The following is a 27,795-nucleotide window of genomic DNA, read 5'->3' as shown; positions in this document are numbered from 1 at the left end:
CGACAACCATGGCCTGATTGGCAGGGCTCGGGGGTGTGGCTAGGGGGCCGGGGCGGGCAGCGCAAGTGCTGATTGGCTGGCGCAGAAGCCCCGCCTCTGCAGAGGAGCCCTGACAAGGAGCCGCTGTCGGCCCCTGTGTGCAGACTCCGGGAGCGGCAGAGGAAGAGCGTCGCAGGAGCTGGGGATGTCCACTCTGGGCTGGTGGCCCCGCCGGGCGCCAGGTGCCATGTGGGCGTGCTAGACAGCTGCACTCTGAGCCCGGGTGTGCGTGTGGGGAGGTGAGGTGAGTCTGCCCACCCTGCTGCCGCCGTGCCGTGCCTCAGTGTCTGCACGATGTCCCGCGTCCAGACTCTGGCCGTCCTGCGGCAAGTCCCCGAGCCCCTCGGCAGGGGCGGGCTGGGCGGCAGTGCAGGGGACCGGGCCGGGCTCCCTCATGAGTGGTCACTCTGTGGAGGTGACCGCAAACGGGGGCGCTCGTACCATCTTCCCGCAAGGCTTCTGGGCTGCGGCACGGGGACTAGACGGGATTGCCGCGCGGCAACCCAGGGAGGAGGCAGTACGGCCGTGGGCTTCTCTCACGGGTGAGTCGGCGCAGGGTGTACACAGGGCGCCGTCCCTGACACCGCGGGCAGGGCTGCGGTTCTCGGGAGACCTGGGTTTCCCCAGCTGGGTCTGGGGGCTGCAGAGGACTGCCCCGCCCCATGGGCCTCTGATTGGCTGGGCCCTCGCAGGCCCGCCTCTGCGCTGTCTTGGGGGCGGGGCTAGTTTTGCCGCAGTGGCCAAGGGAGGAGCAAAGAGCTGTAAGGGGTGGGGCCGTGGGCGGTCCTGTCCGCCACAGAGCTTTGCTCCTGCCCCCACACCATATTTGGTGGGGCGGCTGAGGCTTCTTGCGCAGGAGCTGTCCTGATTGGCTGACTGTCGGTGGGGGCGGGGCCAAAGACTAAAGAGATTCTGCCCCGGCGCCATCTTTGATGCGGGCGGCTGAGGTTTGCCGCGGAGGTGCGGCTGGGCTGGCGGGCAGGGGCGTGGCTGGGGAGGCCACCTTCTCTGCAGTGTTGGAAGCTGGGGTGCTGCCTTCCTCGGCGGTCGGGGGGCCCGCGGCGGAGGCTTGTGACCTTGATTTCCGAGATCATGTCACGGCCAGTGGCCTCGAGGCTGTCTGGCCGGCATTTGCCGCGGCTGCTGTTGCCGCGGAGCCATCTGTCCTGAAGGACAGGCTGTAGGTTGTCAGTGTGCCGCAGCTTCTCCTTCGCGGAGTCTGGGGCTGCAGAGGCTCACCCCTCCCCAGCGTTGTCTGACCGAAACTTTTTTCACCCTAGGATATCGGGCTTCATCATTTGGGGGTGCAGAGGGGTGGAGGTGCTGCCAGCGTGTGTTGCACAGGCGCCCTGTCTGCAGAGCCGAGGAGGTCGTCGGAGCGTCCTTTGGGATTGACAGTTGCAGAGCCCCGCTCACCCACCGTGGTGCCGTCTTTGCTGGCCGCTGGGGGGCGCTTGAGGTTTACTGCGCAGGCGCTGTCTTTAGTGACAGCTGACCAGGCTGCAGGGGGCGGGCCTGCGAGAGGGCTGTGTTGTTCCTAGTGACTGACGGGGTCACAGAGCCTCGCCTACCCTGGCACCATCTTTGCCTGTTTGGGGCTGAGGCTTACTGCGCAGGTGCCATCATGAATGACAGCCAGGCTGACTGCAGGGGCGGGCCCAAGGGAGGGGCTGTCTTGTCCAGAATGACTGATGGGGGCTGCAGGGCCCACCCACCCTGGCACCATCTTTGGCCAATAGGAGGCAGCCAAGGCCATGCTGCGCAGGCGCCATCTTGAATGACAGCCGGGCAGGCTGCAGGGATGAGCCAAGGGGAGGGGCTGTCTTGTCTTGAATGACCGATGAGGGCTGCAGGACCCACCCTCCCCGGCACCATCTTTGGCCAGTAGGGGGCAGCCAAGACCCTGCTGCGCAGGCGCCATCTTAAATGACAGCTGGGCTGGCTGCAGGGATGGGCCTGAGGGAGGGGCTGTCTTGTCTTGAATGACTGATGGGGGCTGCAGGGCCCACCCGCCCTGGCGCCATCTTTGGCCAGTAGGGGGCAACCACAGCCGTGCTGCGCAGGCACGATCTTGAATGACAGCTGGGCTGGCTATAGGGGCGGGCCGGAGGGAGGGGCTGCCTTGTCCGGAGTGGTTAAAGGGGGCCGCAGCACCTGCCCATCCTCTGTGTTGGCCGAAGGGAGGCGCCTGAGGTTTACTGCGCAGGTGCCATCTTGAATGACAGCTGAGCTGGCCGCAGGGGTGGGCCCATGGGGAGGGCTGTCTTGTCCCGAGTGACTGACAGAAGCCATAGAGCCCCGCGTATCCTAGCGCTATCTGTTGGCCTAAGGAGGGGGCACCTGAGGTTTACTGTGCAGGGACAATCTTGAATGACAGCTGGACTGGTCGCAAGGGGTGGGCCCATGGGAAGGGCTCTCTTGTCCTGAGTGACAGAGGCCGCAGAGCCCAGTCTGCCCGAACACCGTCTGTGTTGGCCGAAGGGGGGGGCACCTGAAGTTTACCGCATGGGCGCCATCTTGAATGACACTGGGGCTTGTGGGAACAGGGACCTAAGTGACTGACAAGGCTGTACAGCACCATTCACTCTAGTGCTGCGTGTGTTGAGCAAAGGGTGTCAGCCTAAGTGCACGATACTGGTGCCGTCTTGAATGATAGCTGGTTTGGCTGGTGAGGGTAAGCCTGAGCCCCGCCCACCCTAGCACTACGTGTGTTGGCCGATAGGGGCAGCAGAGGCATACTGCGCGGGTGCCATCTTGAATGACAGCTGGGCTGGCTGGTGAGTGCGGGCCCCGAGCCCCGCCTACCCTAGCACTCTGTGTGTTGGCCGATGGGGGCAGCAGAGGTGTACTGCGCAGGCGCCGTCTTGAATGACAGTGGGACTGGCTGGTGACGGTGGTCCCGAGCCCCGCCCACCCTAGCACTAAGTGTTTTGGCCTGTGGGGGCAGCAGAGGTGCACTGCGCAGGCGCCATCTTGAATGACAGCTGGGCTGAGTGGCTTTGAAGGTAGGCGGGGCTGCAGAGTCCATTCATTCTGTGCCATCCTGCTGGCCGACGGGTGGGGCTGTGCTGCGGCTGTCTCGAGTGACAGCCGCCTGCAGGGGTACGCCCACTAAGCCCCACCCCGCCCTGGCCTGTGCGGCAGTGCCGCTATCTTGTGCGACTGCACAGATGGAGTTGGTGGCGCTGGGCTTCCAGCAGGGGGTGCCAGAGCCCAGTACCGGGAGGGAGACTTGGCCGCGCAGATCTGGGGTTAGTGAGAGAAAAGCGGGTCCAAAATCCAGGGTTTTAATATTAATAGATTTGGAAGAGGGAGGAGGACAGCTCGACTGCACAGCTCTGGGATCAATGAGAGAAAAGTGGGTCCAAGTCCAGGGTTTTAGTAGATTTGGAGGATGGAGGGCGACTGATTGTAACTTGCAGCTCTGGAGTCAATGAGGAGAAAAGTGGGGTCGAAAGCCCAAAATTCGAGAAATTTAAGAGATTTTTGGGAGAGTGGGATTTTAATTGAGAAAACAGACTAGGTGGGCTGTGGGTATAAGATTTGGGGTCTGGGTAATTTGGAAGCTCTGGAGGGTGAAGGGATTTAGTCAAAATCCTACAGCTTGTGGAATGGAGTTTGGAGCCGTGGGTGGTCTTGAGGGGGGACGGGCCTTGGGAAGTAAGCTAGAGGAGGCTGGGGGAGAGGGGAGGATGGCCGAAGGGGCTGCCCAGGTGCTGGGTGGGCAAGAGGGGTGACCTGCGAGCTGCTGGTCACGCGGGCTTGGTGCAGGTCGGGGAGGGACACTGCGTACGCACGGAGCCGCTATGGGGTTCCACAGCATTTAAACCTGAGCTTTTTTGAGTGGAGCCTCCCAGTCCTGCCTCCCCCCAAGATTTTTAACTCCCTGCCCCCATCCCCTTTTTTGAGGTGGAGAAAGTGACACACAGGATTCCTACTTCCCAGCTAGTTACATTTGCCAATGACTGTAGCATTAACAGTAGCAATTAATGACATTTGTTGAACATCAATAAATGGCAGATAGTTTTTGATAAATAAACTCTCTAACCTCACCAACTCCTGTTTCCTGGAACATAAACCAGAGCGGTAATCGTGAAGCTGTTTCCAGCAAGAGTCTGTAATTGATTGAACACGTGGGCGCTGTGGGACTTGAATTATGTATGTGGTGTTAGTCTACTGGGAGCCTGTTGATAAGCCCTAAAATATTACACATCATTAAATAATGATACCATTATCTAAAGATGATGATAGCGTTGAGGTCCTGATACAGGGATGGCCAGTGCTATACAGCTAATCAGTGGCAAATTGGGTTCTTGAATTGATACCTTAATCCAGAGCCCCAGAAAATGTTCTAAAACAGCGTAGAGATTGGCTTGAATGTCCCTGACATAATCTTGGGAAAAGGGTGCAGCATGGCCTCAGGGAACATCCTGGGAGGGATGCTCCTTCTAGTCTCACTTCATATGTGCCATTGTAGAAGATAAAGGTGAAGCCATTATGGGGTCATTTCCAGCCTGAGGAACCCAGTAACTCAAAATAAATTTGGTATCTCATGTTTTTTATTTTTTTGTTTTTTTTCTTCTTCAGCTCTGCCTTCTTGATCCTCCACCCTTCTTGGAGACAACTAGCAAAAGGAAGACGGACTAGGTCCAAACACTAGGTGTCTGGGTCCAGGTGAGTTGAGCTTCCTCTTCACAGGCACACCTGTCCTTGAAGTGACCAGTGTTGTTTCTCACCCTGACAATTTTCTGCTGCACACAGTTCCACATAGCTTCTGGAGCACTGTCTGTGCCTTCTGAGAACACACAAAGTCTTCTGGTGGGTTGGGTAGTCACCAGAAATTCTCCTTGTTGGCCTCACACCATCCTTTTTGGTGTCTTTCCTCTTTTTTCAAAACTCAGCTTCTGCCTCAGGCCTATTCTTTCTCTCTTGTCTGCTAAAGAAGCATGAGTGATTCATTGACTTACCTGCCATTGTTGACGGAGTATATACTTTGTACCAGGTACTGGGAACATGTCTCCAACGGGAAAAAAAATGTTTTCATGGAGTTTATAGTCTTTTGGGGAACTAAAGATGTGGAAAACAAAATCATGTGATTCATGCCTTTGCACGAGAACATTCACTGGGGATAGCTGACTTAATCTGGGAGAGGCCACATAGGGCCTCCCTGAGATAGTTGGAAACATTAAAGCTGAGCCCTGAAGAACTGTGAATGGTGTGTGTCTTGTGGGGAGTAGTCCTAGCAGAGGAGACAGGGATGTTCCTGAGGGATGCAGAGAGAGGAGCCAAAAATCCAGGATGCCTAGAGCAAGAGAAGAGTTGAATGGCATCTGACTGAGGTGGGAAAAAGGTAAGTTGAGGCTTCATAGTGAAATGCCTTCAGTCAGTGGTAAGTATTTGGGCTTGACCTGCAGTGCATTGGGAGGCTGTTGTAGTGTTTTAACTGTGGGAGTAACATTATAGTCATGTTTTCATCATGGTTTTGAAAAGATCATCTGGTTATAGGATGCAGAAGAGGAGGGTGGACATAGTGAGTGCAAGGAGACCACCTCGGGTCTAGGTGAGAGATGGTGGCCTGGCTGTGGTCACATCTTGAGAGGGGAGTAAAGAAGGTAGATTTGAGAGGTGCTGAGAAGGAAGACTCCACAGGGATTACTTTGTGTTCACGGCTTACTGGCTGATTCAGAGCAGGAGCAGTGGATCATGATGAGGGGAAGTGAGTAAATAGCCAGGGGTTGCCCATTTGTTCATTCTGTTAGGAAGTGTTGGTCCTGGCCCTGATCCAGGAAAGGGTCATGCCAGACCAGGGTCGCCAGAGGTGAGTGATGCCATCCCAGGCCTCAGTGGGTACTGAATGAGAATTCCCATTACAAGGAGAGTAAGGAAACATGCTTACCAAGATAGGTGCCTATGCTGGTGGTAGAATACTGCCTGGGGAGAGGCTAGCATGCCTAAGTGGGCCCCTGGGGATGGGTTGGTGTATTCCTGGCCTCATTGAATGCTCAGGGTATCCAGTATGGTACTCAAGTCTGTGGAGACTTAGAAACCTTCCTTCACCTCAGGACTCATAGTGGTAAATCCACACCTAATGAAGCTCAGGAGACTTAAAACCATACTGATATATGACTCGAGATAGGATGTTCCTGTTCCCTCTATTCTGGTTCATTGATTCATGGTAGGAGACCACAGTAGCAGGGACCCAGGTGCTGAACACTGTGTATGATCATCAGATTCTCTCCCTGTAGGCAGTCCTACATGGGTAGCAAAACCATAGTGAGAAGGTTGCTTGGTGAGTATGGAATCAGAACCAAGAGGATGTGGGTGAGCTTTAATAGCACCACCTGCAACATGGCTTGTGCAGCCATCAGGTCACAGTGCAGCCTTTGCTATGGTTACCAGGATACTGGAAGCCCCTTATCTACCCTCCCCCGTATCCTTCCCAAACTCCATTCAAGTTAGGTCTGATTTGAGTAGCTCTCGCTCCTGCAGATGGTTAGATGAACCGTAATTGGTGGCCTGCTTTTTCATGCCCCTTCCCCTTAAAAATAAGATAAGCCAGTTGTTATCAGAATATGGTCAAATAAGTCATACTGGTCTGGAAGACATTTTTTTCTCTTTAAATTAGCTTTGTCTTGAGCCATTTTTGTGCTAGCCTTAAAACTAGACACCTAGATAATATTTCCTCTCTTTCTAAACTTCTGGGGAAATCCCTCAAGAATGGACAACAACAAGGAAATTTTGCTGCAGTGTGCTAAGTGCTAAGCAGATGAGATAGAAGTAAGCCCACGATGTTGAGATTGAGGAGCCACCCAATAGAACAGAGGGTAGAGAGCATGGCCTGCATGATAGTGTTGGCAGTCATATACTCCTGATTCATATTCCCATATAAAATTGTTCCCCCCAAGCTCCTGTTGTCGCATATGTGCCCTGTTCATAATTGATTGGACCAGACTGGATACCTAAGCTCTAGAGCATTGGTTCTTAAAGTAAAGCTCTTGAAGTGGTTGTTAGATTGTCTGTTTCCTGGGGAACCACAGACCTCCTGGGTCGTTCCACTTGGAAAGGCAGCTATGTTTTTCATAAGCACCCCAGGCAACTCTTCCACGTACCTGAGTTTGAGAACCACTGCCCTAGAAGGAATCAGGCTGTAGCATGCACTTTTAGACTGAGAGTTTGGATGAAGGGATACAGACTGATAATGATGAGTCTGTCAGTGTTGGGCACTTAAACTGGGAGGTGAGGTAGGCCTGGGGCTGGGACAGCATCTTACTCGATGTGCATGCTGAAGTAGAGAATGTCAGTCTGCAGAGAGAGACAGGAGAATGGAGCAAACAAGAAGAGAGAAGAAACCACACACCACACTGTCCCTGAGAGATGAAGAGAGTAACCACCTCGGTTCCTGACTTTAAAGTTCTCAATTCCAGCCCCCTTTTAATGAGGTAGGTAGAACATGTCAGGGGGCTGAATTTAGGTGATCCTGATGAGGGACCAAAGTAAGTAAGTAGAAATGGGGCTGAAGGAAATATGGTGGAGTTTCTTTTGTGTCTGATGGGATGTGGGAGCCTGAGGTCAAACAGTGGGGTCACAGGATTTCCTTCCCTCTTCTTGCACATGGTCCCAGACACATTCCAGCATCTGATACTGTTCTTTAATTGAGTTCTTTCCTGTTCAATTCAACACTGACCCACAGTTTCTCTGATTGAGGCCAAAGATCTCCCCCATTTGTGGTGAAGAGCTGCAAGTATTTCATCTTTGTTATGTATTATATTAACTGTGAGACCCCTGCCTTTATTTTCTATTCATTTTATGGAATGGGAGTGAAGTGTTATAAAATGTCCAAAGAATGGCATCAACACCACCACACAGACCCCAGTGGCAACGCTGGCATGCAGCTGGCAGTGCCACTGTCCTGTGGTTCTAGAAGTTCCAGGTCATAGATGAAACTTACTCTGTATACTCAGATGTTTCATGCTTATAAGTTGCCTAGTATATTTAAGAACAGATTCTTTGAAGGTTGAAGAACAGCCAGACACCTGTAAGCACCCTCTCTTCCCAGCCATGTAGAAGGATCCTGCATTATTGGCCCCCAACACTTGGCTCCTGTCTTTTCCTCTCCTTGGAATTGGTGGCCTTACTCCCCTCGCACAGAGTCGGGCTGGTCCCCATTGTGCCCCCACCTGCTTTTGTCTACTACTCATGCTAAGATTCCTGCTCCAAAGAAAGAGCAGAGGGAAATGTGAAAGCTTTCGTAATGAGGGGTGTGCTGGTGCCCAGCTTCAAGCCAGGAAATGAAGATGGGTTTGTCCTGTGGCAGAAATTTAGTCTTGAGCTGTGAGACAGATGAGACAGCTAGCTGTCAGTGAAGTTAGGTTTGGGGGGTACAGCTTGATGCCGGGTAGTGAGCCTCCTAAGTAGTGTACTCACTGGAGACGAGTGCACAGGTAGTGACTGAAGGATGGCCCAGGAGTGCTTAGGGAAGATGAAGGGATCGGAGATTAAACAGGGAGGCCGTGTCATGGGGATCCAAGCAGGGGAAGGTGAGGGGCTGATGAGCTGTAACAAGAATGCAGGAAAGAAAAGGAAACACTCTATAAAATGACAATTGAATTTACTTCCAAATTTTTATATTCAATTTTATTCTGATTGTGAAATTAAAATAGCATTCTAAGTAGGAATGGAAAAAGAAAGAGAAGCATATTTTATTAATCACTTATTTTTTCTGATAGATTTTCCCTATGTTATGAATAGTCCTTATACAAATTTATGTGCAAGTTCTCTTCCAGTTTAGTTTGTATGTGCCACTATATATTTAAGTAACTATATTGTTGTATTTTTTACTTAAGTGAAATCATGACATTCATCAAACATAGCAAACTCAAGCTTTCCATCTATAGCTTTGCTTTCTGAAAATTGCATTATATTCCATTGTGTGGATATTCTCATTACTTCATGTGCACACAGAAAGTGTGGCATCAATACCACTACACAGACCCCAGTGGCAATTAACTGCAGTTAGAACAACGTATATATAGATTTTAAAAGGTTTAGTAGTAACTGCAACAAACTTATCAGTGGATGTGGCTTGCAGTTTTTACATTGAATATTTTGCAATACCTGAATGTAGTATTAATACTATCTTTTATATTTGTAATCAGAAAATGTACAGAGTTTCTTAAAACATGACTTAATGATTACTAACATTCTGTTAAAGACTTTGTTTTCATTCCTTGTTTATTGACAACTGAGGAGGAATGCTGTTTGTTGAGTGCAGTGACTTATTTTAGTAAGAATGGGGTATCTTTTTCATAGCCCTAGTTGCCTTAGCCTTCCAGAGATGTGTAGTTGAAATACCTAATTTCTTGGGGGAGGCTCGACACCAGCAGTGGTTTTATTGGTCTTTCCTAATGTCAAATGCCAACTCTGTTAGAGTTACGTTTTACTATTTAGTCCTAAGAAAGTTGCTAGTTCATATTAAAGTAGTTAATCCTTTTATGATTTAAAATCCTTCCTTTATTATAAACTAAGTCCCCATATGTGTATATGCAAAACCAAGTTGATTTCTGGACTTTGTTATGTCCCAGTGGTGTATTTGTCCTCATACCTGTATCCTTGTGTTGAAAAGAACACTTTATTTTCATGTGTTTAGGTCATTTTACAGACAAACCACCTCCCATCCCCACTCACTTAGGCTTCATGCAGGGTGATCTTGATATTCCTGTGCATTTATTCTTCCAGAAGAACTGCATTATCAGTTTGTCTAAGCTCCTCAAAAAAAGCTTTTTTAGTGGAATACATACGTCTTCATTTATTTTGGACTTATTTTATGTCCTTCTGTAAATTTTTAAAATTTTGTTTGGAGTTGCAGATACTGTGTTAAACTTATTTATGGGGATTTATTTATTTTACTATTAATGGGATTTTTTTCTTGATGTATTTACTGCTAAGGTTTTTCAGTTTAAAATAGTGCTTTCTCCATATTTATACCTTTCTTTTTCTCCAGTTGCATTAGCTAGGACTTCCATGATAATGTTGCATGGTGGTTGTGATAGAAGGTGTCCCTTCCCCGTGTCCACCTCCAGAAGAACCTTTAGTGTTTAATAATATGGTTGCTTGCATTTCTGTGAGATAAGTCTTTATTGTGCTTAGATAGTCTCTTAGTCTTACTCTTTGCTAAGAATTTATAAGGAAAGGCTGTTGAAGTTTGCAAGTATTTTTTAACATGTAACACTGCTCATGGAGGCCGGGCGCGGTGGCTCACGCCTGTAATCCTAGCACTCTGGGAGGCCGAGGCGGGTGGATCGCTCGAGGTCAGGAGTTCGAGACCAGCCTGAGCAAGAGTGAGACCCCGTCTCTACTAAAAATAGAAAGACATTATATGGACAACTAAAAATCTATATAGAAAAAATTAGCCGGGCATAGTGGCGCATGCCTGTAGTCCCAGCTACTCGGGAGGCTGAGGCAGTAGGATCGCTTAAGCCGAGGAGTCTGAGGTTGCTGTGAACTAAGCTGACGCCACGGCACTCACTCTAGCCTGGGCAACAAAGTGAGACTCTGTCTCAACAAAAAAAAAAAACAAAAACAAAACACTGCTCATGGGCTCCTCCTCCCCTGTTATCCATTGTACATAACAGTTTAGCTTTAGGGGATGTCATCCTTGTATTCCCTGAATAGCTTTTCATGGTCATGGGCTATCATTTAGACTTTGCTAGGTTGGATTTATTAGATGTTTTTGCATCTGTATGTAAAAAAAAGTTTATTGAACACCTTCTATAAAAATAAAGTGGTAAAAAGGCAACAGAGCCCTTGCCATCAGGCGCCTTGCAGTAGGGTGTAAGTGCAGTTGCTCTAATGTTCTATTGGGTTCACATATCTGATTATTTGGGTATGTTTTTACTGATGGCCTTGAGCATGTTAAACAAAGATTGTATTTGTTTACTTTAGTCCTGAATTTCTCAAAGAACTATGATTTTTTTTTTTTTTTTGCACAGAAGTTGGCAAAACCTTGTAATACGATACTTACAGACATTCAAGTGGTCACATTATTAATGAGTAGAAAATGTTTCATCTCTTTTCTGTGCTCTGGAAATGTTTTTGATAACAAAGTAAATACTTTCTTTGTTCATGAAGAGTTTATTTGGGAAGTTCCTTAAATTATTTCAGCTTTTTAGTTTTCTTCCCTGGTGGTCATATTTTCTCTGCTTCCTGAGTCAGGTTTGGCTATTTATATTTTCTTAAAAAATTGTTGATTTCCCATCAAACTTCTTAAGCCTTTAGTTCTGATATATAGTTTTCACCTAGTGGCGCTTTATGCTTCAAATATATGTGTGTTAGGGAGAGAAATTAACATAATATTGAAACATATATATAAATTTTACATAAGATAGTTACAGTTTCATATCTTTCTCTCCTTGCGCCTCAGCTTTGCTTTTCTTGTCATGTTGTAATAAGCTAGAACTCAATAGAATAATGTTGAATAATAGCAGCATTGACTTTTATGAGTTTGGTCCACAATGGGTTAGTACTATCTTTGTCTTGGGTATTTGGGTTGTTCTGCTTTCATAAAGACAGTTTGAAAGTTTTCTATTCCTCCTCTCGGCATGGTTTACACGGCACAGGAATGGTCTTTCCCCGAAGATATGGAAGGCCTCACCTTAGCACTATTTGAGTCCCCAGCCACTTGGGGAGTTAATTTTCTGACACTTCTTTTGCGTTTCTTCCACGTTTCTTAGTTCATGTATTTCTTTCTTTAAAACTTTGCAGGTACCTGTGTTTTGACTCTGTTTGTGTGGAGAGCTGCTTGGTCTGAAGTTCCAGGAAGGATCCTATACCCAGACAGGTGATTACATACCTAAGGGCATCTCATTGCCCAAGAATGGGGGCCAGTGTCATCTCAGATACTGGAACATTCTGAGCCTGGATGCTACAGAGTGGGATTGGGCACTCTGCCCTCGCCTCTCTCCCTCACAGGCGCAGGACTCTGATCTTGGCCTGTCCTGGATGAGAGTGACCCTGTCCTGGTGTCTGAAGTGTCACACCAGTCATCTGGAACCTGAACTCTGGCCTGTTGCCTTCCTTTGCTGGGAGTCTTTTGCTCATCATAGTATTATCTATATTGTCCTCTCTGTTGTGTCTCAGTCCTCCTGAAGGAGGGCAGGGAGGAAGTGGTCAGGTCGCCAAGGTCTTCAGGATCGAGGCATTTGTATTGGGTGGTGCTGAAGCTGCATAGGAGGATAACATAACAGGAGAGAGCGTGGGAGGGCAGTTTGCATCCAAGGGAAGCAGGAACCCATTACCAAAAAGAAAAAACATGAGGTTACTGCGTTTACTTCTAAGTGATAATGTCTAGTCAGAGACTCTGAATGATTGATATACCTTCAGCTTTCCTGTAAACTTTTGATAAATTTAAAAAATTAATTTTAAATTTGTTTTCATTTTAAAACAAAGGCAGAGAGTTTTTGCTGCATGTGGTTTTGTTCTTTGGAAGTAAAGCCAGAAATACAAAACCAATAGGTAGTTAATTCACCCTCCCAAACTTAGATTTCTTTCCCAGTTGCCCTACTTTCTTGCACCAGTTGTGCTGACCAGTAACAAAAAGGCAACATGATAAAACTTTAGTGATAGCAAAAATGGTTTAAGTAAAGGGAAATGTATAGCTTTACTTGGTTATATAAGAAAAGAAGAAAGATTGAAAATGAACATTTATGTCCAACCTAAAAAGTTAGAAAAGGGTAGGGGGGTACATAATAAAAGAAAATAATGACAGAGAAATAAATGAATTAGGTAAAGAAATAATAGAGGACTATAAAAATAGAAGGCTGGTTCTTCCGAGGCAGACTAGATCTTTGGCAAGATTGATCAAGGCAAAAGAATGTGCAGTAGGATTAGGAAGCTCAGTGGTCTCTTCCTCATGTTCTCACATGTGAGTAATGCCAGTTTATCAGCTGTGTAAGGGGCAGATGGGTTCACCCACCTTTAATTTAATTTCCTCGATGTACCAGGCACTGTTCTAGAAAGCTCTGTATCCTACCAGTGCTTCCCATACATGTCTGCCTGTGAGCACCGAGAAAGACTGGTAGAAAAGTGGGCAGGTGAGGGGGAATGGACACCCTCAAAATATTCTGTTTGAAACAGTGGCATAGAGGTTACCCTAGGATGTTTCCTCTCCTCAGAAATTATGCTGTGGTTTTGCAGGCATATGTGCAGAATGCTTGTCTGCATCTAAAACCAGTTTTAAAATGAATTTTCATATGTTATCTTCAACATGCCACAGCAGTGTCGAGATCTGCCTTTGTGTAAGGCACCAGGGTGATGGAGAAAGTTAATCTCTACTCCCTTTGCAAAAGTCTACAGTTTATTCTGGGAGAAAGGCAATAAACCCAAATAAATATTTAGGAATAATCGTGATACATGCTTGAAATACCTAGTTAGTGGAGTGAGTGTCAGGAAAGAAACCTGATGAAGTGGTGTTAGCATGAACGCTGAGGGCTGCAATTTGGAACTTGTGCACTGTGAGGAGGGGTCCTGAGCCTTCCTGCAAAACTTAGGTAAACCAGTGGAACTTCCCATGATAATGAAAATGTTCCTCGTTGTCTAGTGTGGTAGCTACCCAGCACTTGTGCCTATAGAGCACTTGCAATGTGCTAGTCCAAATGAGGAACTGAATTTTTAATTTATTGAATTATAATTGAAATAGCCAGGTATGGCCAGCAGCTGTATTATACAGCAGCACAGATGTAGAGAAATTAATCAGTGAAGGGAAAATGCAATCACTTGCAATCATATTACCCAGAGTTGAATGCTTGTAACATTTTTGAGTGGTCTTCCATCTTTTACATGTTGATTCTGTGTTCCAGTGATTGTGTTAAGGGAGGAAATGCTTAGAAATGGCAAGATTTGCCTCCATCCCTACTTCTCCCTTTCCATTTTTGCTAACAAAAATATTGATACCTAATTTTAGTAATGGCTAGGCTTTGAACATTTTTCATGTAACTTGCATTAGACAGGTAAGCCTTTTTAGGTATCTTAGTTTCTAATTTCTAAAAGGGATATAGATACTATTCTTCTCATTTCACAGATTACAGAGACAGACTCCAGGGCATTAGATAAGTTGTCTGTGATTACATAACCAGTTAGGAGCAGAGCTAACTCCGCAGGCATATGTCTGTGCAAAGCCCGGGGGGATCATGTTTGTAATTGTTGTGCCAAGGCCAACTTTGTATAGTTGTGTATGTGTCTGTTTACTGGGAGATTTCCATATCCCAAAGCATTGTTGATGCGCCTGGTAGGGTAGCCCCGAACTGCTGCCTGTTCCTCAACTTCTGGGACATATGTATATCTCCTTACGATCTACAGGTCCCTGATTACTGCCTGTCATAGGCTGCTGCATCTTTCCTGTTGACTCATGTTTGGTTCCTCCAGTGAAAATTTTACTTAGAGAAATGCTGCCTCCAAAGCACTTGTCTGCCACCAAACCTAAGAAGTCCTGGGTCCCAAATCTGTATGAGCTAGACAGTGACTTGACTAAGGAGCCGGATGTCATCATAGAAGGCCCAACTGACTCTGAATTCTTTCATCAGAGGTTTCGGAACTTAATCTATGTCGAATTTGTTGGGCCTCGGAAGACCCTGATCAAACTCCGAAACCTCTGCCTCAATTGGTTGCAGCCGGAGACTCGCACCAAGGAGGAGATCATTGAGCTCTTGGTCCTTGAGCAGTTCCTGACCATCATCCCTGAAAAGCTCAAGCCTTGGGTGCGAGCAAAAAAGCCAGAGAACTGCGAGAAACTCGTCAGTCTGCTAGAGAATTACAAGAAAATGTACCAGCCAGAAGGTGAGACTCTCCAAAGGGTAATGGTGGTCAGCACATGCTGACAACACAGCAAATGCTCCCTGGGGTTCTCTGCCTTGGCACTATAGACAGACATTCTGGGCCGGAGCCTCCTCTGTTGGGGGGTGGGGCACAGGGTCATCTTGTGCACTATAGGAAGTCAAGCCACATCCATGGCCTTCTCCCACTGGATGTAACTGCCAAACGTGTCTCTACACATGGCCAAGTGTCCCGTGGTGGCTGAGAACCACCGAATCACCACACTGAGTCAGGGAAGGAAAGGAGACACTTCCATGGAAGGAAGAGAACCTCCCATGACCTGCGCCTTTTGGTGCAGTGCCCCAGGAAGTTGCCTGCCGGCTGTTCTTGTCTCGGTGTGTATAGGGGTGATCACAGCCATGCTCTCCATCCAGCCTTTAAGTGGCAGGCGTGGGTGAAGGGTTTTGAGTTGAGAAATGACAGGATCAGATCATTCCAGCTGCTTGTGTGTTTAACGGGGGAGGCATAGTTAGGGACTGGTGGGAACTATTGTGAGAACACTGGGCAAGGATGATAAAGTATTAAGTTGGTGTCTGGTGTCCCCTCAGACGACAGCAACAGTGACGTGACCAGTGATGAGGACATGAACCAAGATGGAAGAGAGTCCCCCCAACCTCGCGCAGTCCGTTCTTTCAGCAGTGAGTAACCAACCCCACTGGTCACACCACCTATGGGGACGGGGGTCGAGGTATCTGTGGAGATGACATGCTGTTGATGTCACTCAGCTCTGATGGGAAAGGAAACTAATTGATGACAGAATGAGACATTTTTATATGTAAACACACACCAATAAATGGAATGAAATACACGGTTTTATTAAACACTGAAGTATTTACATTTATTTGTAATTTGCAGCAGGCTGTTTCAAGCTGTGTCCCCAGCCTCCCCAGGGGTGTTTGTTAAAGTACTTGAGTGAACTTTTTCAGGGAGCATTGCTTTTGTGGAGGGTGTAGGTTTTACTTCTCTGTAGTAGAATAACATGTACTCTAAGGTCAGTTGTGTGAGCCAGACATTAGAGGATTTGCTATCCATTTTCCTGAACGTGGACTCAGCCCCTTAGGTCCTGGGAAGCCAGCAGAGGGTCTGGAGGGAGAGCTGGCTCTGGACTGGGCTTTGGAACTTGCTTTGAAGCCCCACTGGGGAAAAGCCTCCAGAAACCGTGTTGCAGGTTTGGGTAGGGAAGAGGCCAGATTGAGCCAGGGAGTCTGGAGCCCTTGGTTTTGGATCCATCTCCTCGAGGGAAGAATAGGGATAGAGTCCCTGTCTGGGAGAGTGCACATGCCCATGAAGGGAGGTCAGGCACATCAGAGCACTTGGTTAACTCCTCAAATGTCTGACCTGCTCAGGTGACCGGGATCATGACCTCGACTGGGCCAGGAGGGGCAGAAGCAGAGATGTGGAGCCACGAGACCGCTGGTCATACACCAGGAACCCTAGAAGCAGTAAGTTGTCTTGCCGTGTGTGTGTGTGGGCTAGAGGGGAAGATGGCAGGGCCTCGGGGGTCCTGTCGCTCAGTTTGGGCTCTGTTCTGCTTCCCCCAACTAGCCCGAGGCTCCTGTTTCTGAAGCTCCAGTCAGCAGTATCACCTGCACAGTTTTTGCCCCAGCTTCTCATTTCCACCTGTACTGTTGTATGCTCAGTGTTTTCTTAAGCTGGCACTTTATTTTAAACTAGAAGTTTCTGTATAAAAGACTGTGCCACTAGGGATGTTTATGGGGCTCCTGAGAGTCTGCCGCAGAATACAGAGGAGGGAAACAGACACGTGCATGCACGCACACACCCACCCCCCAGATGGGTGTAGGATTGGCTGGGACAAACCTGGGATCTGCTGGGTTGGACTGGGCCTTGCTCCTTCCTCATGTCTTTTCTCTTCTCAGGGCTGCCTCAACGGGATCTTTCCCTTCCTGTGATGGCAAAAACAAGTTTTGAAATGGAAAGAGATGACAACAGGGACTCAATGGACTATGAATCCCGATCTCAGGTATGCTTAGGCTTCCTCTCTTTCCAGAAAGGCCATCTTCCTTTCATGGCAAAGATGCCTTTCTTTCCCCAGATGATGTGTTCATCTGCCCCCTAGAGTCCCACTTGGCTGAGAGTCCCATTCACTGCCATGAGGAGCCTGGGCCCATCTGTGCAGGTGACAAGAGGCCCAGGTCTCTGATTCTTCCATGTAGTCAGAGGAGCTCTTGCCCCCTCAGTGTGCATCCTTGGTAGGTTGGTCACATGAGTTGTTCTCTACAGGCGAGGGCAAAGCAACTCTGGAGATCTTTCTGGTCCTCAGGAGGGACCCAGGGAAACTGTGGGTCTGCAGAGCAGACTGGCCAGGGAGAGCAAGGCTCTGGAGCTGATGAGAGCTGGGTTCGAAGCCTGGCTCTGCCACCTGCTGGCTGTGTGGCCTTGGGCCATTTACTCAACTGAGCTGAACCTCAGTTTCTTCATCTGTACAATGGGTGTGGTGATTGCTCCCAGGGCTACTGTGAGGAGCCAGTGAGTTCCACTCTCATGCATATATGAAGTGCCTACTATCACCTGGCACGTGGCAGGCACACCATAAGTGTGAACATTTATGGCAGGCCTGGGTTCAGAGGCAGCGTGTGCTAGGGAGATTGGTGAAAGGGAAAAGGACATGGGATTTGAGCTGGTCCTTAAGGAGGAGAGGGGTCACTTAGACATGGAGTGTGGAGGAGGACCCCAGCACCGACTGGACTCGAGGAGGAGGAGTAGCCAGTGGGCTGAGCCATCCTTTCCTTCACACTTCAGTGTCCACCCTACATCAGGCCAGAGGGCAAGGCCCTGGGGAGCACAGCAGTGACCAGGACAGATAGGGGCCCTGCCCCAAGAAACTTTTGACATTTGCACAAATAAATAGTCATATAAATATTGTATATAACTGCTAATCATTCTCAGTGTGCTGAAAGAAAAATAGAAGGTTAACAAGAAATTCTAATAAGGATCTCGATTTATATTGAAGGAGAATGTCTTTGAAGCAGTAACACTTTGACATGTCACAGCTGGAGGAGGAGGAAGAAGAGTAGGCTGGGTTAGGTCTGGGGAGAAAGGGATCCTAGGCATTAGGGAGAGCTCAGGTCCAGGCCCTGGGGCACCGAGGAAGAGGCTGGAGGTGTGGGTGGGCCTGGTCACTGGTGTCCTGGTAGTTGGGCCTTGTCTTGTTTTGCTTTTTAAATGCCTTTCCTTGACAATGTGTAAAGAATTGGCAACTGAGCCATGTCTGCATAGTCCAGAAGTCTGGAGGCCACTGAGTCCTGCTGACTCAGTATGGTAGAAACAGCAGCAGTAGATGATATAAATTACATTCTGAGGTGTACAAAACAGAAAATCCTCTCATCATTTAGCATCATGTGCAAATCTCTTAATAGTTCATATGAAGAGCTCATATTGAGAAATTAAATTGTGCCATATTGGCATTGTTTTCAGGATAGCATCTCTTCCAGTTGAACTTGATTGCAGCTCGTGTACATTTAGATGTTATTTGTTGATTTCAAACACAAAGTGAGCAACTGCTTTATGGCTACCCACTAGCATAGATAAACTTAGATTTTAAGTCAAAACATCGTTTTTCTTTCATGGGAGAAAGAGTTGCATTTTTGAAGCTCTGCCTCGTTTCATTGCCCTGCTTAGTTTTTGTTGTTGTGTTTGCTTTTCAATGGCTAGACACTGGCCATTGCATAAATAAGGTTTTCCACTTAAACCCCGATGCCTATGTCTCTTCCTCTTTCTTAGTAGCAGATGCACCTTAGTCTGCAAACCCTTTTTTCCTTACGTTTTTCATGTAGCTATGACATTCATGTCTCTTCCCAGCAATACAACTACATTAAATTTAATATCAAAACTTTTATATTTTCTTTACAAAACACACCACATTGCAGAAAATCCTCATCCACAATATTGCAAGGCAGGTAAATGCTCTTCTTCCCATTTTAAAGATGAACAATCTAAGGCTCAGAAAGATTTCTGTTCTCTAAGGTTGCACTGCTCATAAATGGTGTGATCCTCCTTCGACCCAAGGGTTCTCTCCAGCTCCAAAGCCTGTGGGCTTCTCACAATACCATCTCCCTGTCAAGTCTCTCTCCAGGCCTCAGTGCTGTCCTCTCTGGGACCATGACTCACCAAAACCAGTGATGTTCTAGTGCAGCCATCTGGCAATAAGCAAAGATCCTTTAGGATCCTGCATAGAAAGGTTCTCCTGAGTAATGCAGGGAATTTTTTAATTCCTTTTTAGGTAAATGTCCATTAAAACAGAAAAGAAAATGAAGGCCTTCAGTTCTTACAGTTATTCCTGGGTTATTTGGAAATTCTGCACACTGGAAGTGCCCTCAGTGTAGCCATGCTATGTGGTGGAGGAACAGGAAGGGAGGTTTAAGTCACATGTCCTGACCAGACGTCTGCTTGAATGCATCTTCTTTCTGTTCCCTGAGTATACCATGTGTACTTGCTATTTAGCCGGTTCGAGCTTTCCCACCAATCCCCTCCTGTATGTATCACAATCTCACCTACCATTTAAGGCCCTAATTGAGGCCCTCTGTAAAACCTTTGCTCACTGTTCAGGCCCACCCTGAACTCTCCCTTTACAAAACTTTAGCACTTATTATCTATACCCCAATTTATTGTTTATTGTTCTCTAATTGTTTCATGAGTCTTTTCTCTCCAACCAAATTATAAGCTGCATGAGGGCAAGGAATATGTGTCATGCGTCTTTCGGATCTGCCTCAGAGTGTAGCAACAAGGTAGGTACGACGTAGGCCCCTAGTAACACTTGACTTGGATCACTCAGCACCCCAAATAACGTGAGCACTTCTTATATAACTTCATATATGTAGCTCCCATGTTGCCAACGTTATTCTTCTCTCTTTGGATGTCCATGGGGACAGACTCCATTGAGAGGTCTGTGTTTGCTGTTTTAGGATGCCGAATCATACCAAAATGTCGTGGACCTTGCTGAGGACAGGAAAACTCACAACACAATCCAGGACAACATGGAGAACTACAGGAAGCTGCTCTCACTAGGTAAGCAGCTGCTTTTCTCGATCACTCCCAGCCCACTCACTGGAGCATTTTGTCACCTTGCTCTTTTCATGCTGCGGGACATTAAGAGTCTGTGTTAAATATTTGGACTTGAAGGGTAATAAGAAGCATTTGAAAGATTTCAAACAAGGGAGTAAATGATAAGATTTGTGTTTTTAAGAAATCCTTCTGGCTTTGGGTGAAGAATACATTGCACAGGGTGGGGGCGATACGTTTTCTAAGAGCCGTGGCACTGGAAATTTTTAAATGACATTTAGAATGGGATCCTTAGTTCTCCTATGGACTCTCCTGGAAGACATCTAGCCCAAGTGGTACTAGGCAGTTGGCTGTGCAGGTCTGTAAGGCCATGGAGCCTCGAGGAGCTCCGGTGTTTGGCGAGCAGGTGGAGAAAGAACAGTCAAGAGGTAAGAGGAAGACCACGGAGGCCAGTGAAAAAGAGATATCAAGACTTAAGAGGTGTTTACGAGAAGGTGAAGACTAAAAGAGGATGCACAGAATTCGGGGACACATGGGGTCTTTGTACAAATTTCTGGGTGGAGTCAGAAGAATTAATTAAAATGCAGATTAGAATGTGTTAAGGAATGGATAGTAGGGAAATGAGACAGCAAATGAAAGACATCCAAAGAATCGGATATGGGCCGCTTCCTATTTAGTGGCTCAGAGAAAGACGGAGATCAGTTTATGGTGATGAGTCTTGGTCAACTCGAATTTGAGCCGTCGTATTGTTCTTGTGACCAGGGGTGCAGCTTGCCGAAGATGACCGCCACTCCCACATGACACAGGGCCACTCATCCAGGTCCAAGAGAAGTGCCTACCCAAGCACCAGTCGAGGTAAGCACCAGGCAGATCCTACAGAGGAGCCACACAACCAATGAGATGCATATCGAGAAACCTACACTTTCCATTCCTACACATCAGAGAAGGGTGCTCTCCTCCAAGTCCCACTGTCATTTTGTACAAGTACAGGGACTAGGGAGCATTTACATTGGGGTTTCTTTCCAGGTCTGAAAACTATGCCTGAAGCCAAAAAGTCAACCCACCGGCGGGGAATTTGTGAAGATGAATCTTCCCATGGGGTGATAATGGAAAAGTTCGACAAAGATGTGTCACGCAGTTCCAAATCAGGAAGAGCAAGGGAGCCAAGTGATCGGGCGCAGAGATTCCCCAGAACATCAGATGATAATTGGAAGGACGTTTCATTAAATAAGAGGGAGTCAGTGATCCAGGAGAGGGGTTATGAAGGGAATGCAGTTAGGGGAGGCTTTAAGTTTAACTCAAACCTTGTTTCCAGAAACAGAGTTATTGAAAGAAAGAGGCGCTATCATTTTGACACAGATGAGAAGGGCTCAACTCATGATCAGAAAGGCTGTGCCAGAAAGAAGCCCTTTGAATGTAGTAGTGAAATGAGGAAAGCTATGAGCATGAGCAGCCTGAGCAGCCTGGGCTCTCCCTCCTTCACTGATTCGCAGCCAGTTATTGATTTTGCGGCAATGCCCTATGTGTGTGATGAGTGTGGGAGGTCGTTCAGTGTCATCTCAGAATTTGTCGAGCACCAGATCATGCATACTAGAGAGAACCTCTATGAGTATGGCGAGTCCTTTATTCACAGTGTGGCTGTCAGTGAGGTCCAGAGAAGTCAGGCTGGAGGGAAACGCTTTGAGTGTAAGGAGTGTGGGGAGACCTTCAATAAGAGCGCCGCCTTGGCTGAACATCGGAAAATTCATGCTAGAGAGTATCATGCAGAATGTAAGGATCAGGAGTATGAGGAGACCTTCATGCCTAGCCCGACCTACAGCGAGCTTCAGAAAATATATGGCAAAGACAAATTCTATGCGTGCAGGGTGTGTAAGGAAACCTTCCTTCATAGTTCTGCCCTGATTGAGCACCAGAAAATCCACTTTGGTGATGACAAAGATAATGAGCGTGATCGCGAACGGGAGCGCGAACGGGAGCGTGATCGCGAACGCGAACGGGAACGCGAACGCGAACGGGAGCGTGAACGCGAACGGGAGCGCGAGCGCGAGCGTGAACGCGAACGCGAACGCGAGCGTGAGCAAGCCTTTATGCCTAGCTCAACCTTTAACGAGTTTCAGAAAATGTATGGTAAAGAGAAAATCTATGAATGTAAGGTGTGCGGGGAGACCTTCCTTCATAGCTCATCCCTGAAAGAACATGAGAAAATCCATACTAGAAGAAGCCCATTTGAAAATAAGGGTAAAGTGTGTGAGGAAACTTTTATTCCTGGTCAGTCCTTTAAAAGAAGTCAGAAAACTTACACTAAGGAGAAGCTCTACGACTTTAATGATGGTAGGGATGCTTTTATGCAGAGCTCAGACTTCAGTGAGCATCAGAAAATTCATTCTCAAAAGAACCTCTTTGAAGGCAGAGGGTACGAGAAATCTGTCATTCATAGTGTACCCTTCAGTGAATCTCAGAAGAGTCATACTATAACAAGACCACCTGAAAATGAAGAGGAGGAGAAGGCGTTCACCATCAGTTCTAACCCCAATGAAAACCAGAAGTTTCCTACTAAAGAAAATGTCTATGAGGGGAAACCATATGAGAGGTCTGTTATTCATAGCTTAGCCTCTGCTGAACCTCAGAAAAGTCCCAGTGCACCGGGGCCCATTAAACCCAAAGTGATTGCAGAGTCTACCATCCAGAGCTCGGATGTTATTAACCATCAGAAAGTCCGTGTTGGAGGGAACACCTGTGAAGGAATGGAATACAAGAGGTCTGTTATTCATAGCTTAGCAGCTCCCAAACCTCTGAAAATTCACAATGGAAATGAACTGGTGGAATGTAATGAGAAGGGAGAATCCTCCATTTATATCTCAGACCTTAATGATGAGCAACAGAAGATTCCTGCCAAAGAGAAGCCTTACGAAGGAGGTGAGAATAACAACTACGAGGACTCTGTTATACAGAATGTATCCCATGCCAAACCTCAAAAAAGTCTTACTGGAGAGGGATCTGGTGAAGTTAAGAAGGATGGTGAATTCTCTGTTCCCAGCTCGAATGTTCGTACATACCAGAAGGCTCGTGCTAAAAAGAAGTACATTGAACATAGAAGCAATGAAACCTCTGTAATTCACTCTCCACCTTTTGGCAAACAGCACACAGTTCACCCTAGAGAGAAGCTCTACGAATGTCAGGAGTGTGGGGAGTCCTTTGCTTATAGCTATGACCTCACTGAGCACCAGAAGATTCATGACAGAGAGAAGCCTTCTGGAAGTAGAACCTATGAGCTATCTGTTATTCGCAGCTTGGCCCCTACTGACCCTCAGACAAGTTATGCCCAAGAGCAATACGCTAAGGAACAGGCACGCATTAAATGTATGGAGTTCAGGCAACACTTTGCTACTAGTGAAGACCTCAACACATATCATAAAACCTATGCCCAAGAGCAGTCCCATGGTGAGGAGACCCAAGGCAACGACACCCATGGCAAGAAGACTCATGACGAGGAGACTCATGGAGAAGAGACTCATGGCGAGAAGATTCATAGTGAAGAAACACATGGCAATGACATTCATGGTGAGGACACTGATGGTGAGGAGACTCGTGGTGAAGAGACCCGTGATGAGGAGATCTGTGGTGAAGAGACCTGTGGCAAGGAGACCCATGGTGAAGAGATCCGTGGTGAAGAGACCCGTGGCAAGGAGACCCATGGTGAAGAGGCCCGTGGTGAGGAGACCCATGGCAAGGAGACCCATAGTGAGGAGATCCATGGCCAGGAGATGGTTGAAGACTCTGTCATTCAGGGCTCAGACCTGGCTGAACCTCAGATGGAAGACCCTGATGACACAATCTATGAATGTCAGGAGTGTGGGCTGGGCTTTGTGGATCTCACAGACCTCATAGACCATCAGAAAGTCCACAGCAGGAAGTGCATCGTTGACAGTCGTGAGTACACGCATTCTGTAATTCACACCCATTCCATCAGCGAATATCAGAGAGATTACACTGGAGAGCAGCTGTATGAATGCCCAAAGTGTGGGGAATCTTTTATTCATAGCTCATTCCTTTTCGAGCATCAGAGAATCCATGAACAAGACCAGTTGTATTCCATGAAGGGGTGTGATGATGGTTTTATTGCCCTCTTGCCCATGAAGCCACGGAGGAATCGTGCTGCAGAAAGAAATCCTGCCCTTGCTGGGTCAGCCATTCGATGCCTTCTGTGTGGGCAAGGCTTCATTCACAGCTCTGCCCTTAATGAGCATATGCGACTTCATAGGGAAGATGAGTTACTGGAGCAGAGCCGGTTGGCTGAGGAAGTTATCATTCCAGGGTTAGTCCTCACTGAGTTTCAGAGAAGTCAAACTGAAGAGAGACTCTTTGAATGTGCAATATGTGGAGAATCCTTCGTTGACGCAGCAGACCTTGCGGATCATGTAAGCATTCATAAGAATGAGCCTTATGAGTATGGGTCTGCCTATACTCATACCTCATTTCTTACTGAGCCCCTCCATGGAGCTATACCATTCTATGAATGCAAGGATTGTGGCAAATCCTTTATTCATAGCACAGTCCTCACTAGGCATAAGGAGCTTCATCTTGAAGAAGAAGAAGAAGCAGCAGCAGCAGCAGCAGCACAAGAAGTTGAGGTCAATGTCCTTGTTCCACAAGAAGTTCTGCGGATTCAGGGGTCAAATGTAGAGGCTGCCCAGCCAGAAGTGGAGGCTGCCGAGCCAGAGGTGGAGGCTGCCGAGCCGGAGGTGGAGGCTGCCGAGCCAAACGGCGAGGCCGAAGGGCCAGATGGGGAGGCTGCAGAGCCGAATGGAGAGGCCGAACAGCCGAATGGAGAAGCTGAACAACCAAACGGGGATGCTGATGAACCAGATGGTGCAGGGATCGAAGACCCAGAAGAAAGAGCTGAAGAGCCAGAGGGAAAAGATGAAGAGCCAGAGGGAGATGCCGATGAGCCTGACGGCGCAGGGATCGAAGACCCAGAAGAAGAAGTTGAAGATCAAGAGATTGAGGTGGAAGAACCATACTATGACTGCCACGAATGCACAGAAACCTTCACTTCCGGTGCAGCGTTCGGTGAGCACCTGAAAGCTCATGCTAGCATAATCATATTTGAGCCTCCCAGGGCCTTTGGGGAGTGCTCGGGCTACATCGAATGCGCCAGCACCAGCACAGGTGGTGCTGATCAGGCTGATGAGAAGTACTTCAGATGCGATGTCTGCGGGCAGCTCTTCACCGACCGCCTGTCCCTTGCCAGACACCAGAACACCCATACCGGCTGAGAGCATGGGAGTAAAAGTTGGAAAACCTTCCCCTAGGACGTGACTCTTAACCAAACTGGAAAATTCAGACCAACCCTTGGTAGTGCCAGTAGCAAACTTACCTTAACGTATACACCTGACTTACCATCAGACAACTCAGACTGAGAAGAGACTGAATGTGGACACTCTTTCAGTATTAGTCTCTGCGTCAGACATCAGTGTCTACATGTGGGACAGCCACAGCACACAGCTTACCTTTCATACAAATAACCAGAGTGAGGGAAAAACCCCATAAGTATTTGAGACTACAAAGATTGCCCCAATCAACTGTAAATGACATGCCTGTGAACTATATATATTTCCTGAGGTGTATATAAAATAGCAAATCATAGCAAAGCAGTGATCATATATTTGGATTTAATATGATATACAGTTACAGTTTACTGTGCAGAGGTACCTTACTTGGTACTCTTTGATTTTTCTTTTTTTGGAGGAGGAAGAGAGCAACAAATTAGAATATATTTGTAAGTGTCTTAGATTCTGAGAAAGATTGATTGTGCGTTATTTGAACCCCGTCAGTATCTTTTTGAGTAATCGTATTTGTTCCTTACTCTTAAATAGTCTTGTGAAGGTATAGGCATGAAAGATAACATGCCTTTTACCCTTTGCTGTTTGAAAAGAGACGTTCTTTTAGCTTCTTTCTGCAGCCATTTTGTCTGCACCAACACTTTGGAACCTAATGTTGTGTAAGCTTTTACAATATGCAGATTGGCCTTTTGTGACCCAAACATGATCGGTTGCCGCATTGTATGTACCTTGCAGTGTTTCTCATTTAAAAATATTACAAGTTTCATTGGTTTTTTTTAAACCAACTCAACGTGTGTTCGATAGTGAATTCATAAAACCTGAAGCTTTTCCCTGTAAATCTTACGTCTTTGCCTTTAAAGAATGGGTTGCAACCATCACTAGATCACGGTAGTGCCTAATGAAGGTTGAGAACCGTAGGGGAGGCTCTCATGCTGTAAATAGGGATGCAGGCTAACGACCTTTCATCACTTCCTTTGTGCGCTTCCCTGCCTTAAGTGACAAGTAGCAATGTGGCTTGGGTCCCCATGCGTTAGTTTGTGCTGCCACAAGTCAGTTTGCATCCTGGGTGCCCAGGAGCTAATATCCTTAGATCTTTCTATGGCTAATTTTCCTCTTCTTTACCTGTCTTACCCTCTAACCCCATGTTTTGCATTTAAAATTAAAAAAAAGCTTTCTTTACAGTCCAACCCAAGCTGAACATGGACTCAGGTTCCCCAGCAGCCTTAATTTGTTTTGTTACCATGTGTTCCTTCTCTTTTAGCCCTCAGTATTTCTGAGCTGTCCATTAGAGTGTTGTATTTGTCTGATCTCCTCAGTTTTCCTCTTAATCACAAGTTGATCTCACAGCTTGAGGTCCCCCCCCAACCCTGCCCCACCCTGTGTCCTATAATGTGGACCACCTGTGCTCCTTTGCTTCCCTTCCCCTCGCATAATGGCTATATTAAGAAATGTTTTGGCCATGAGTTGGCTGGAAAAAAAAAATTAAAATTTAAAAAAACTTAAAAAAAATAAAAGATCTGTACATTAAGTGAGCAAAAGATAAGTGCAGATCATTAAATACCCACTGGGGGAAATGTGTCTGAATCTTACTCTCCTAGATCGGGATTAGGACTCGTGGGGAGCGTGTCAAAGCTGCAGGCAATGCCAAAGTCTAGGGACGTTGTAGAGCTGACAGCAAGAAGCAAAAATGAGTAAGCCAAAGAAGGGAGTCCTAATACATCGCCAGACCTAGGAGGGAGAGGAGACAGACAGAAGAAAACACCGGAGGCAGGATTGGAAAGCTAGGTGGTGAGAGTGAATTGAGGTGGTGTCCTGCGCAGTTTGAAGGAAGGTGCTTTCTTGGTGGCATGGTGTAGGTGAGGGTCAGCTGCATAGGAAGACCTGAGGTTGGAATGGGCATCCTGGCACACTGAGGGAAGAGGAGTCTTGAGATGGGACTCATTGTTGATGTTGGGGTGAACTTGATGGGTTCGTTACTGTTAGCAGTGTTAATCAGTAGGCTCTTTTCAGAAGGCAATTGCCAAATGTCAGGGTGTCTGTTCCAACCTTAAGTTAGTGAAAAGTTAGTAACAACTTAAATGATAAACAATAGGGCAATGATTAAGTAAATGTATCTGTGGACTCTTATGCAGCTGTTTAAAAATGATAATCACGAATTGTAGTAACGTGGAAATATATTTACAGAATATTAAGTGGAGAGAGCAGGACACAAAATTATATTTATACTTCAATTATAACTGTTTAAAAATGTATGCTTATAGTGAAAAGCTGTTGTGGTGGTGGTGGTGGTGTTGTAGGCTTATAGTTGAGCATTATTTTCTTAAATTCCTTGATCTTTATGGTAGTGTTACTAAAATGTTTATGATCACGTTTCCATTGTGAACATAATTTGAACTCATTATCAAACACTTGGAAAATACAGAAAAGTGGAGGAAAAAAAATTTACATTCCCCCCCATCCAAAGACAGATATACTCTTCAATATCTTATTTACTTTTGTTTCTGTGCACAGGTTTATGATTATAACTGTG

At 46.9% G+C, this 27,795-nt stretch overlaps 1 protein-coding gene across 1 annotated transcript; it reads left to right on the top strand.

Annotated features, from left to right (window-relative positions):
• Positions 1 to 170: 170 nt before the first annotated feature.
• Positions 171 to 27,795, top strand: LOC138375063 (paternally-expressed gene 3 protein-like). The gene is made up of 10 exons (XM_069458410.1): positions 171 to 283; positions 4,627 to 4,713; positions 11,800 to 11,875; positions 14,392 to 14,868; positions 15,453 to 15,542; positions 16,251 to 16,346; positions 16,782 to 16,885; positions 19,827 to 19,929; positions 20,686 to 20,778; positions 20,950 to 27,795. Exons 4-10 carry the CDS (start codon positions 14,478 to 14,480, stop codon positions 25,197 to 25,199), a joined length of 5,127 nt encoding a protein of 1,708 aa, XP_069314511.1. The 5' UTR covers positions 171 to 283; positions 4,627 to 4,713; positions 11,800 to 11,875; positions 14,392 to 14,477; the 3' UTR covers positions 25,200 to 27,795.

This window comes from Eulemur rufifrons, chromosome 24 (assembly GCF_041146395.1).
Source record: "Eulemur rufifrons isolate Redbay chromosome 24, OSU_ERuf_1, whole genome shotgun sequence".
Lineage (NCBI taxonomy): Eukaryota > Metazoa > Chordata > Mammalia > Primates > Lemuridae > Eulemur > Eulemur rufifrons.
The sequence above is the reverse complement of the archived record's forward strand: the minus strand, read 5'-3'. Positions and strand labels throughout refer to the sequence as shown.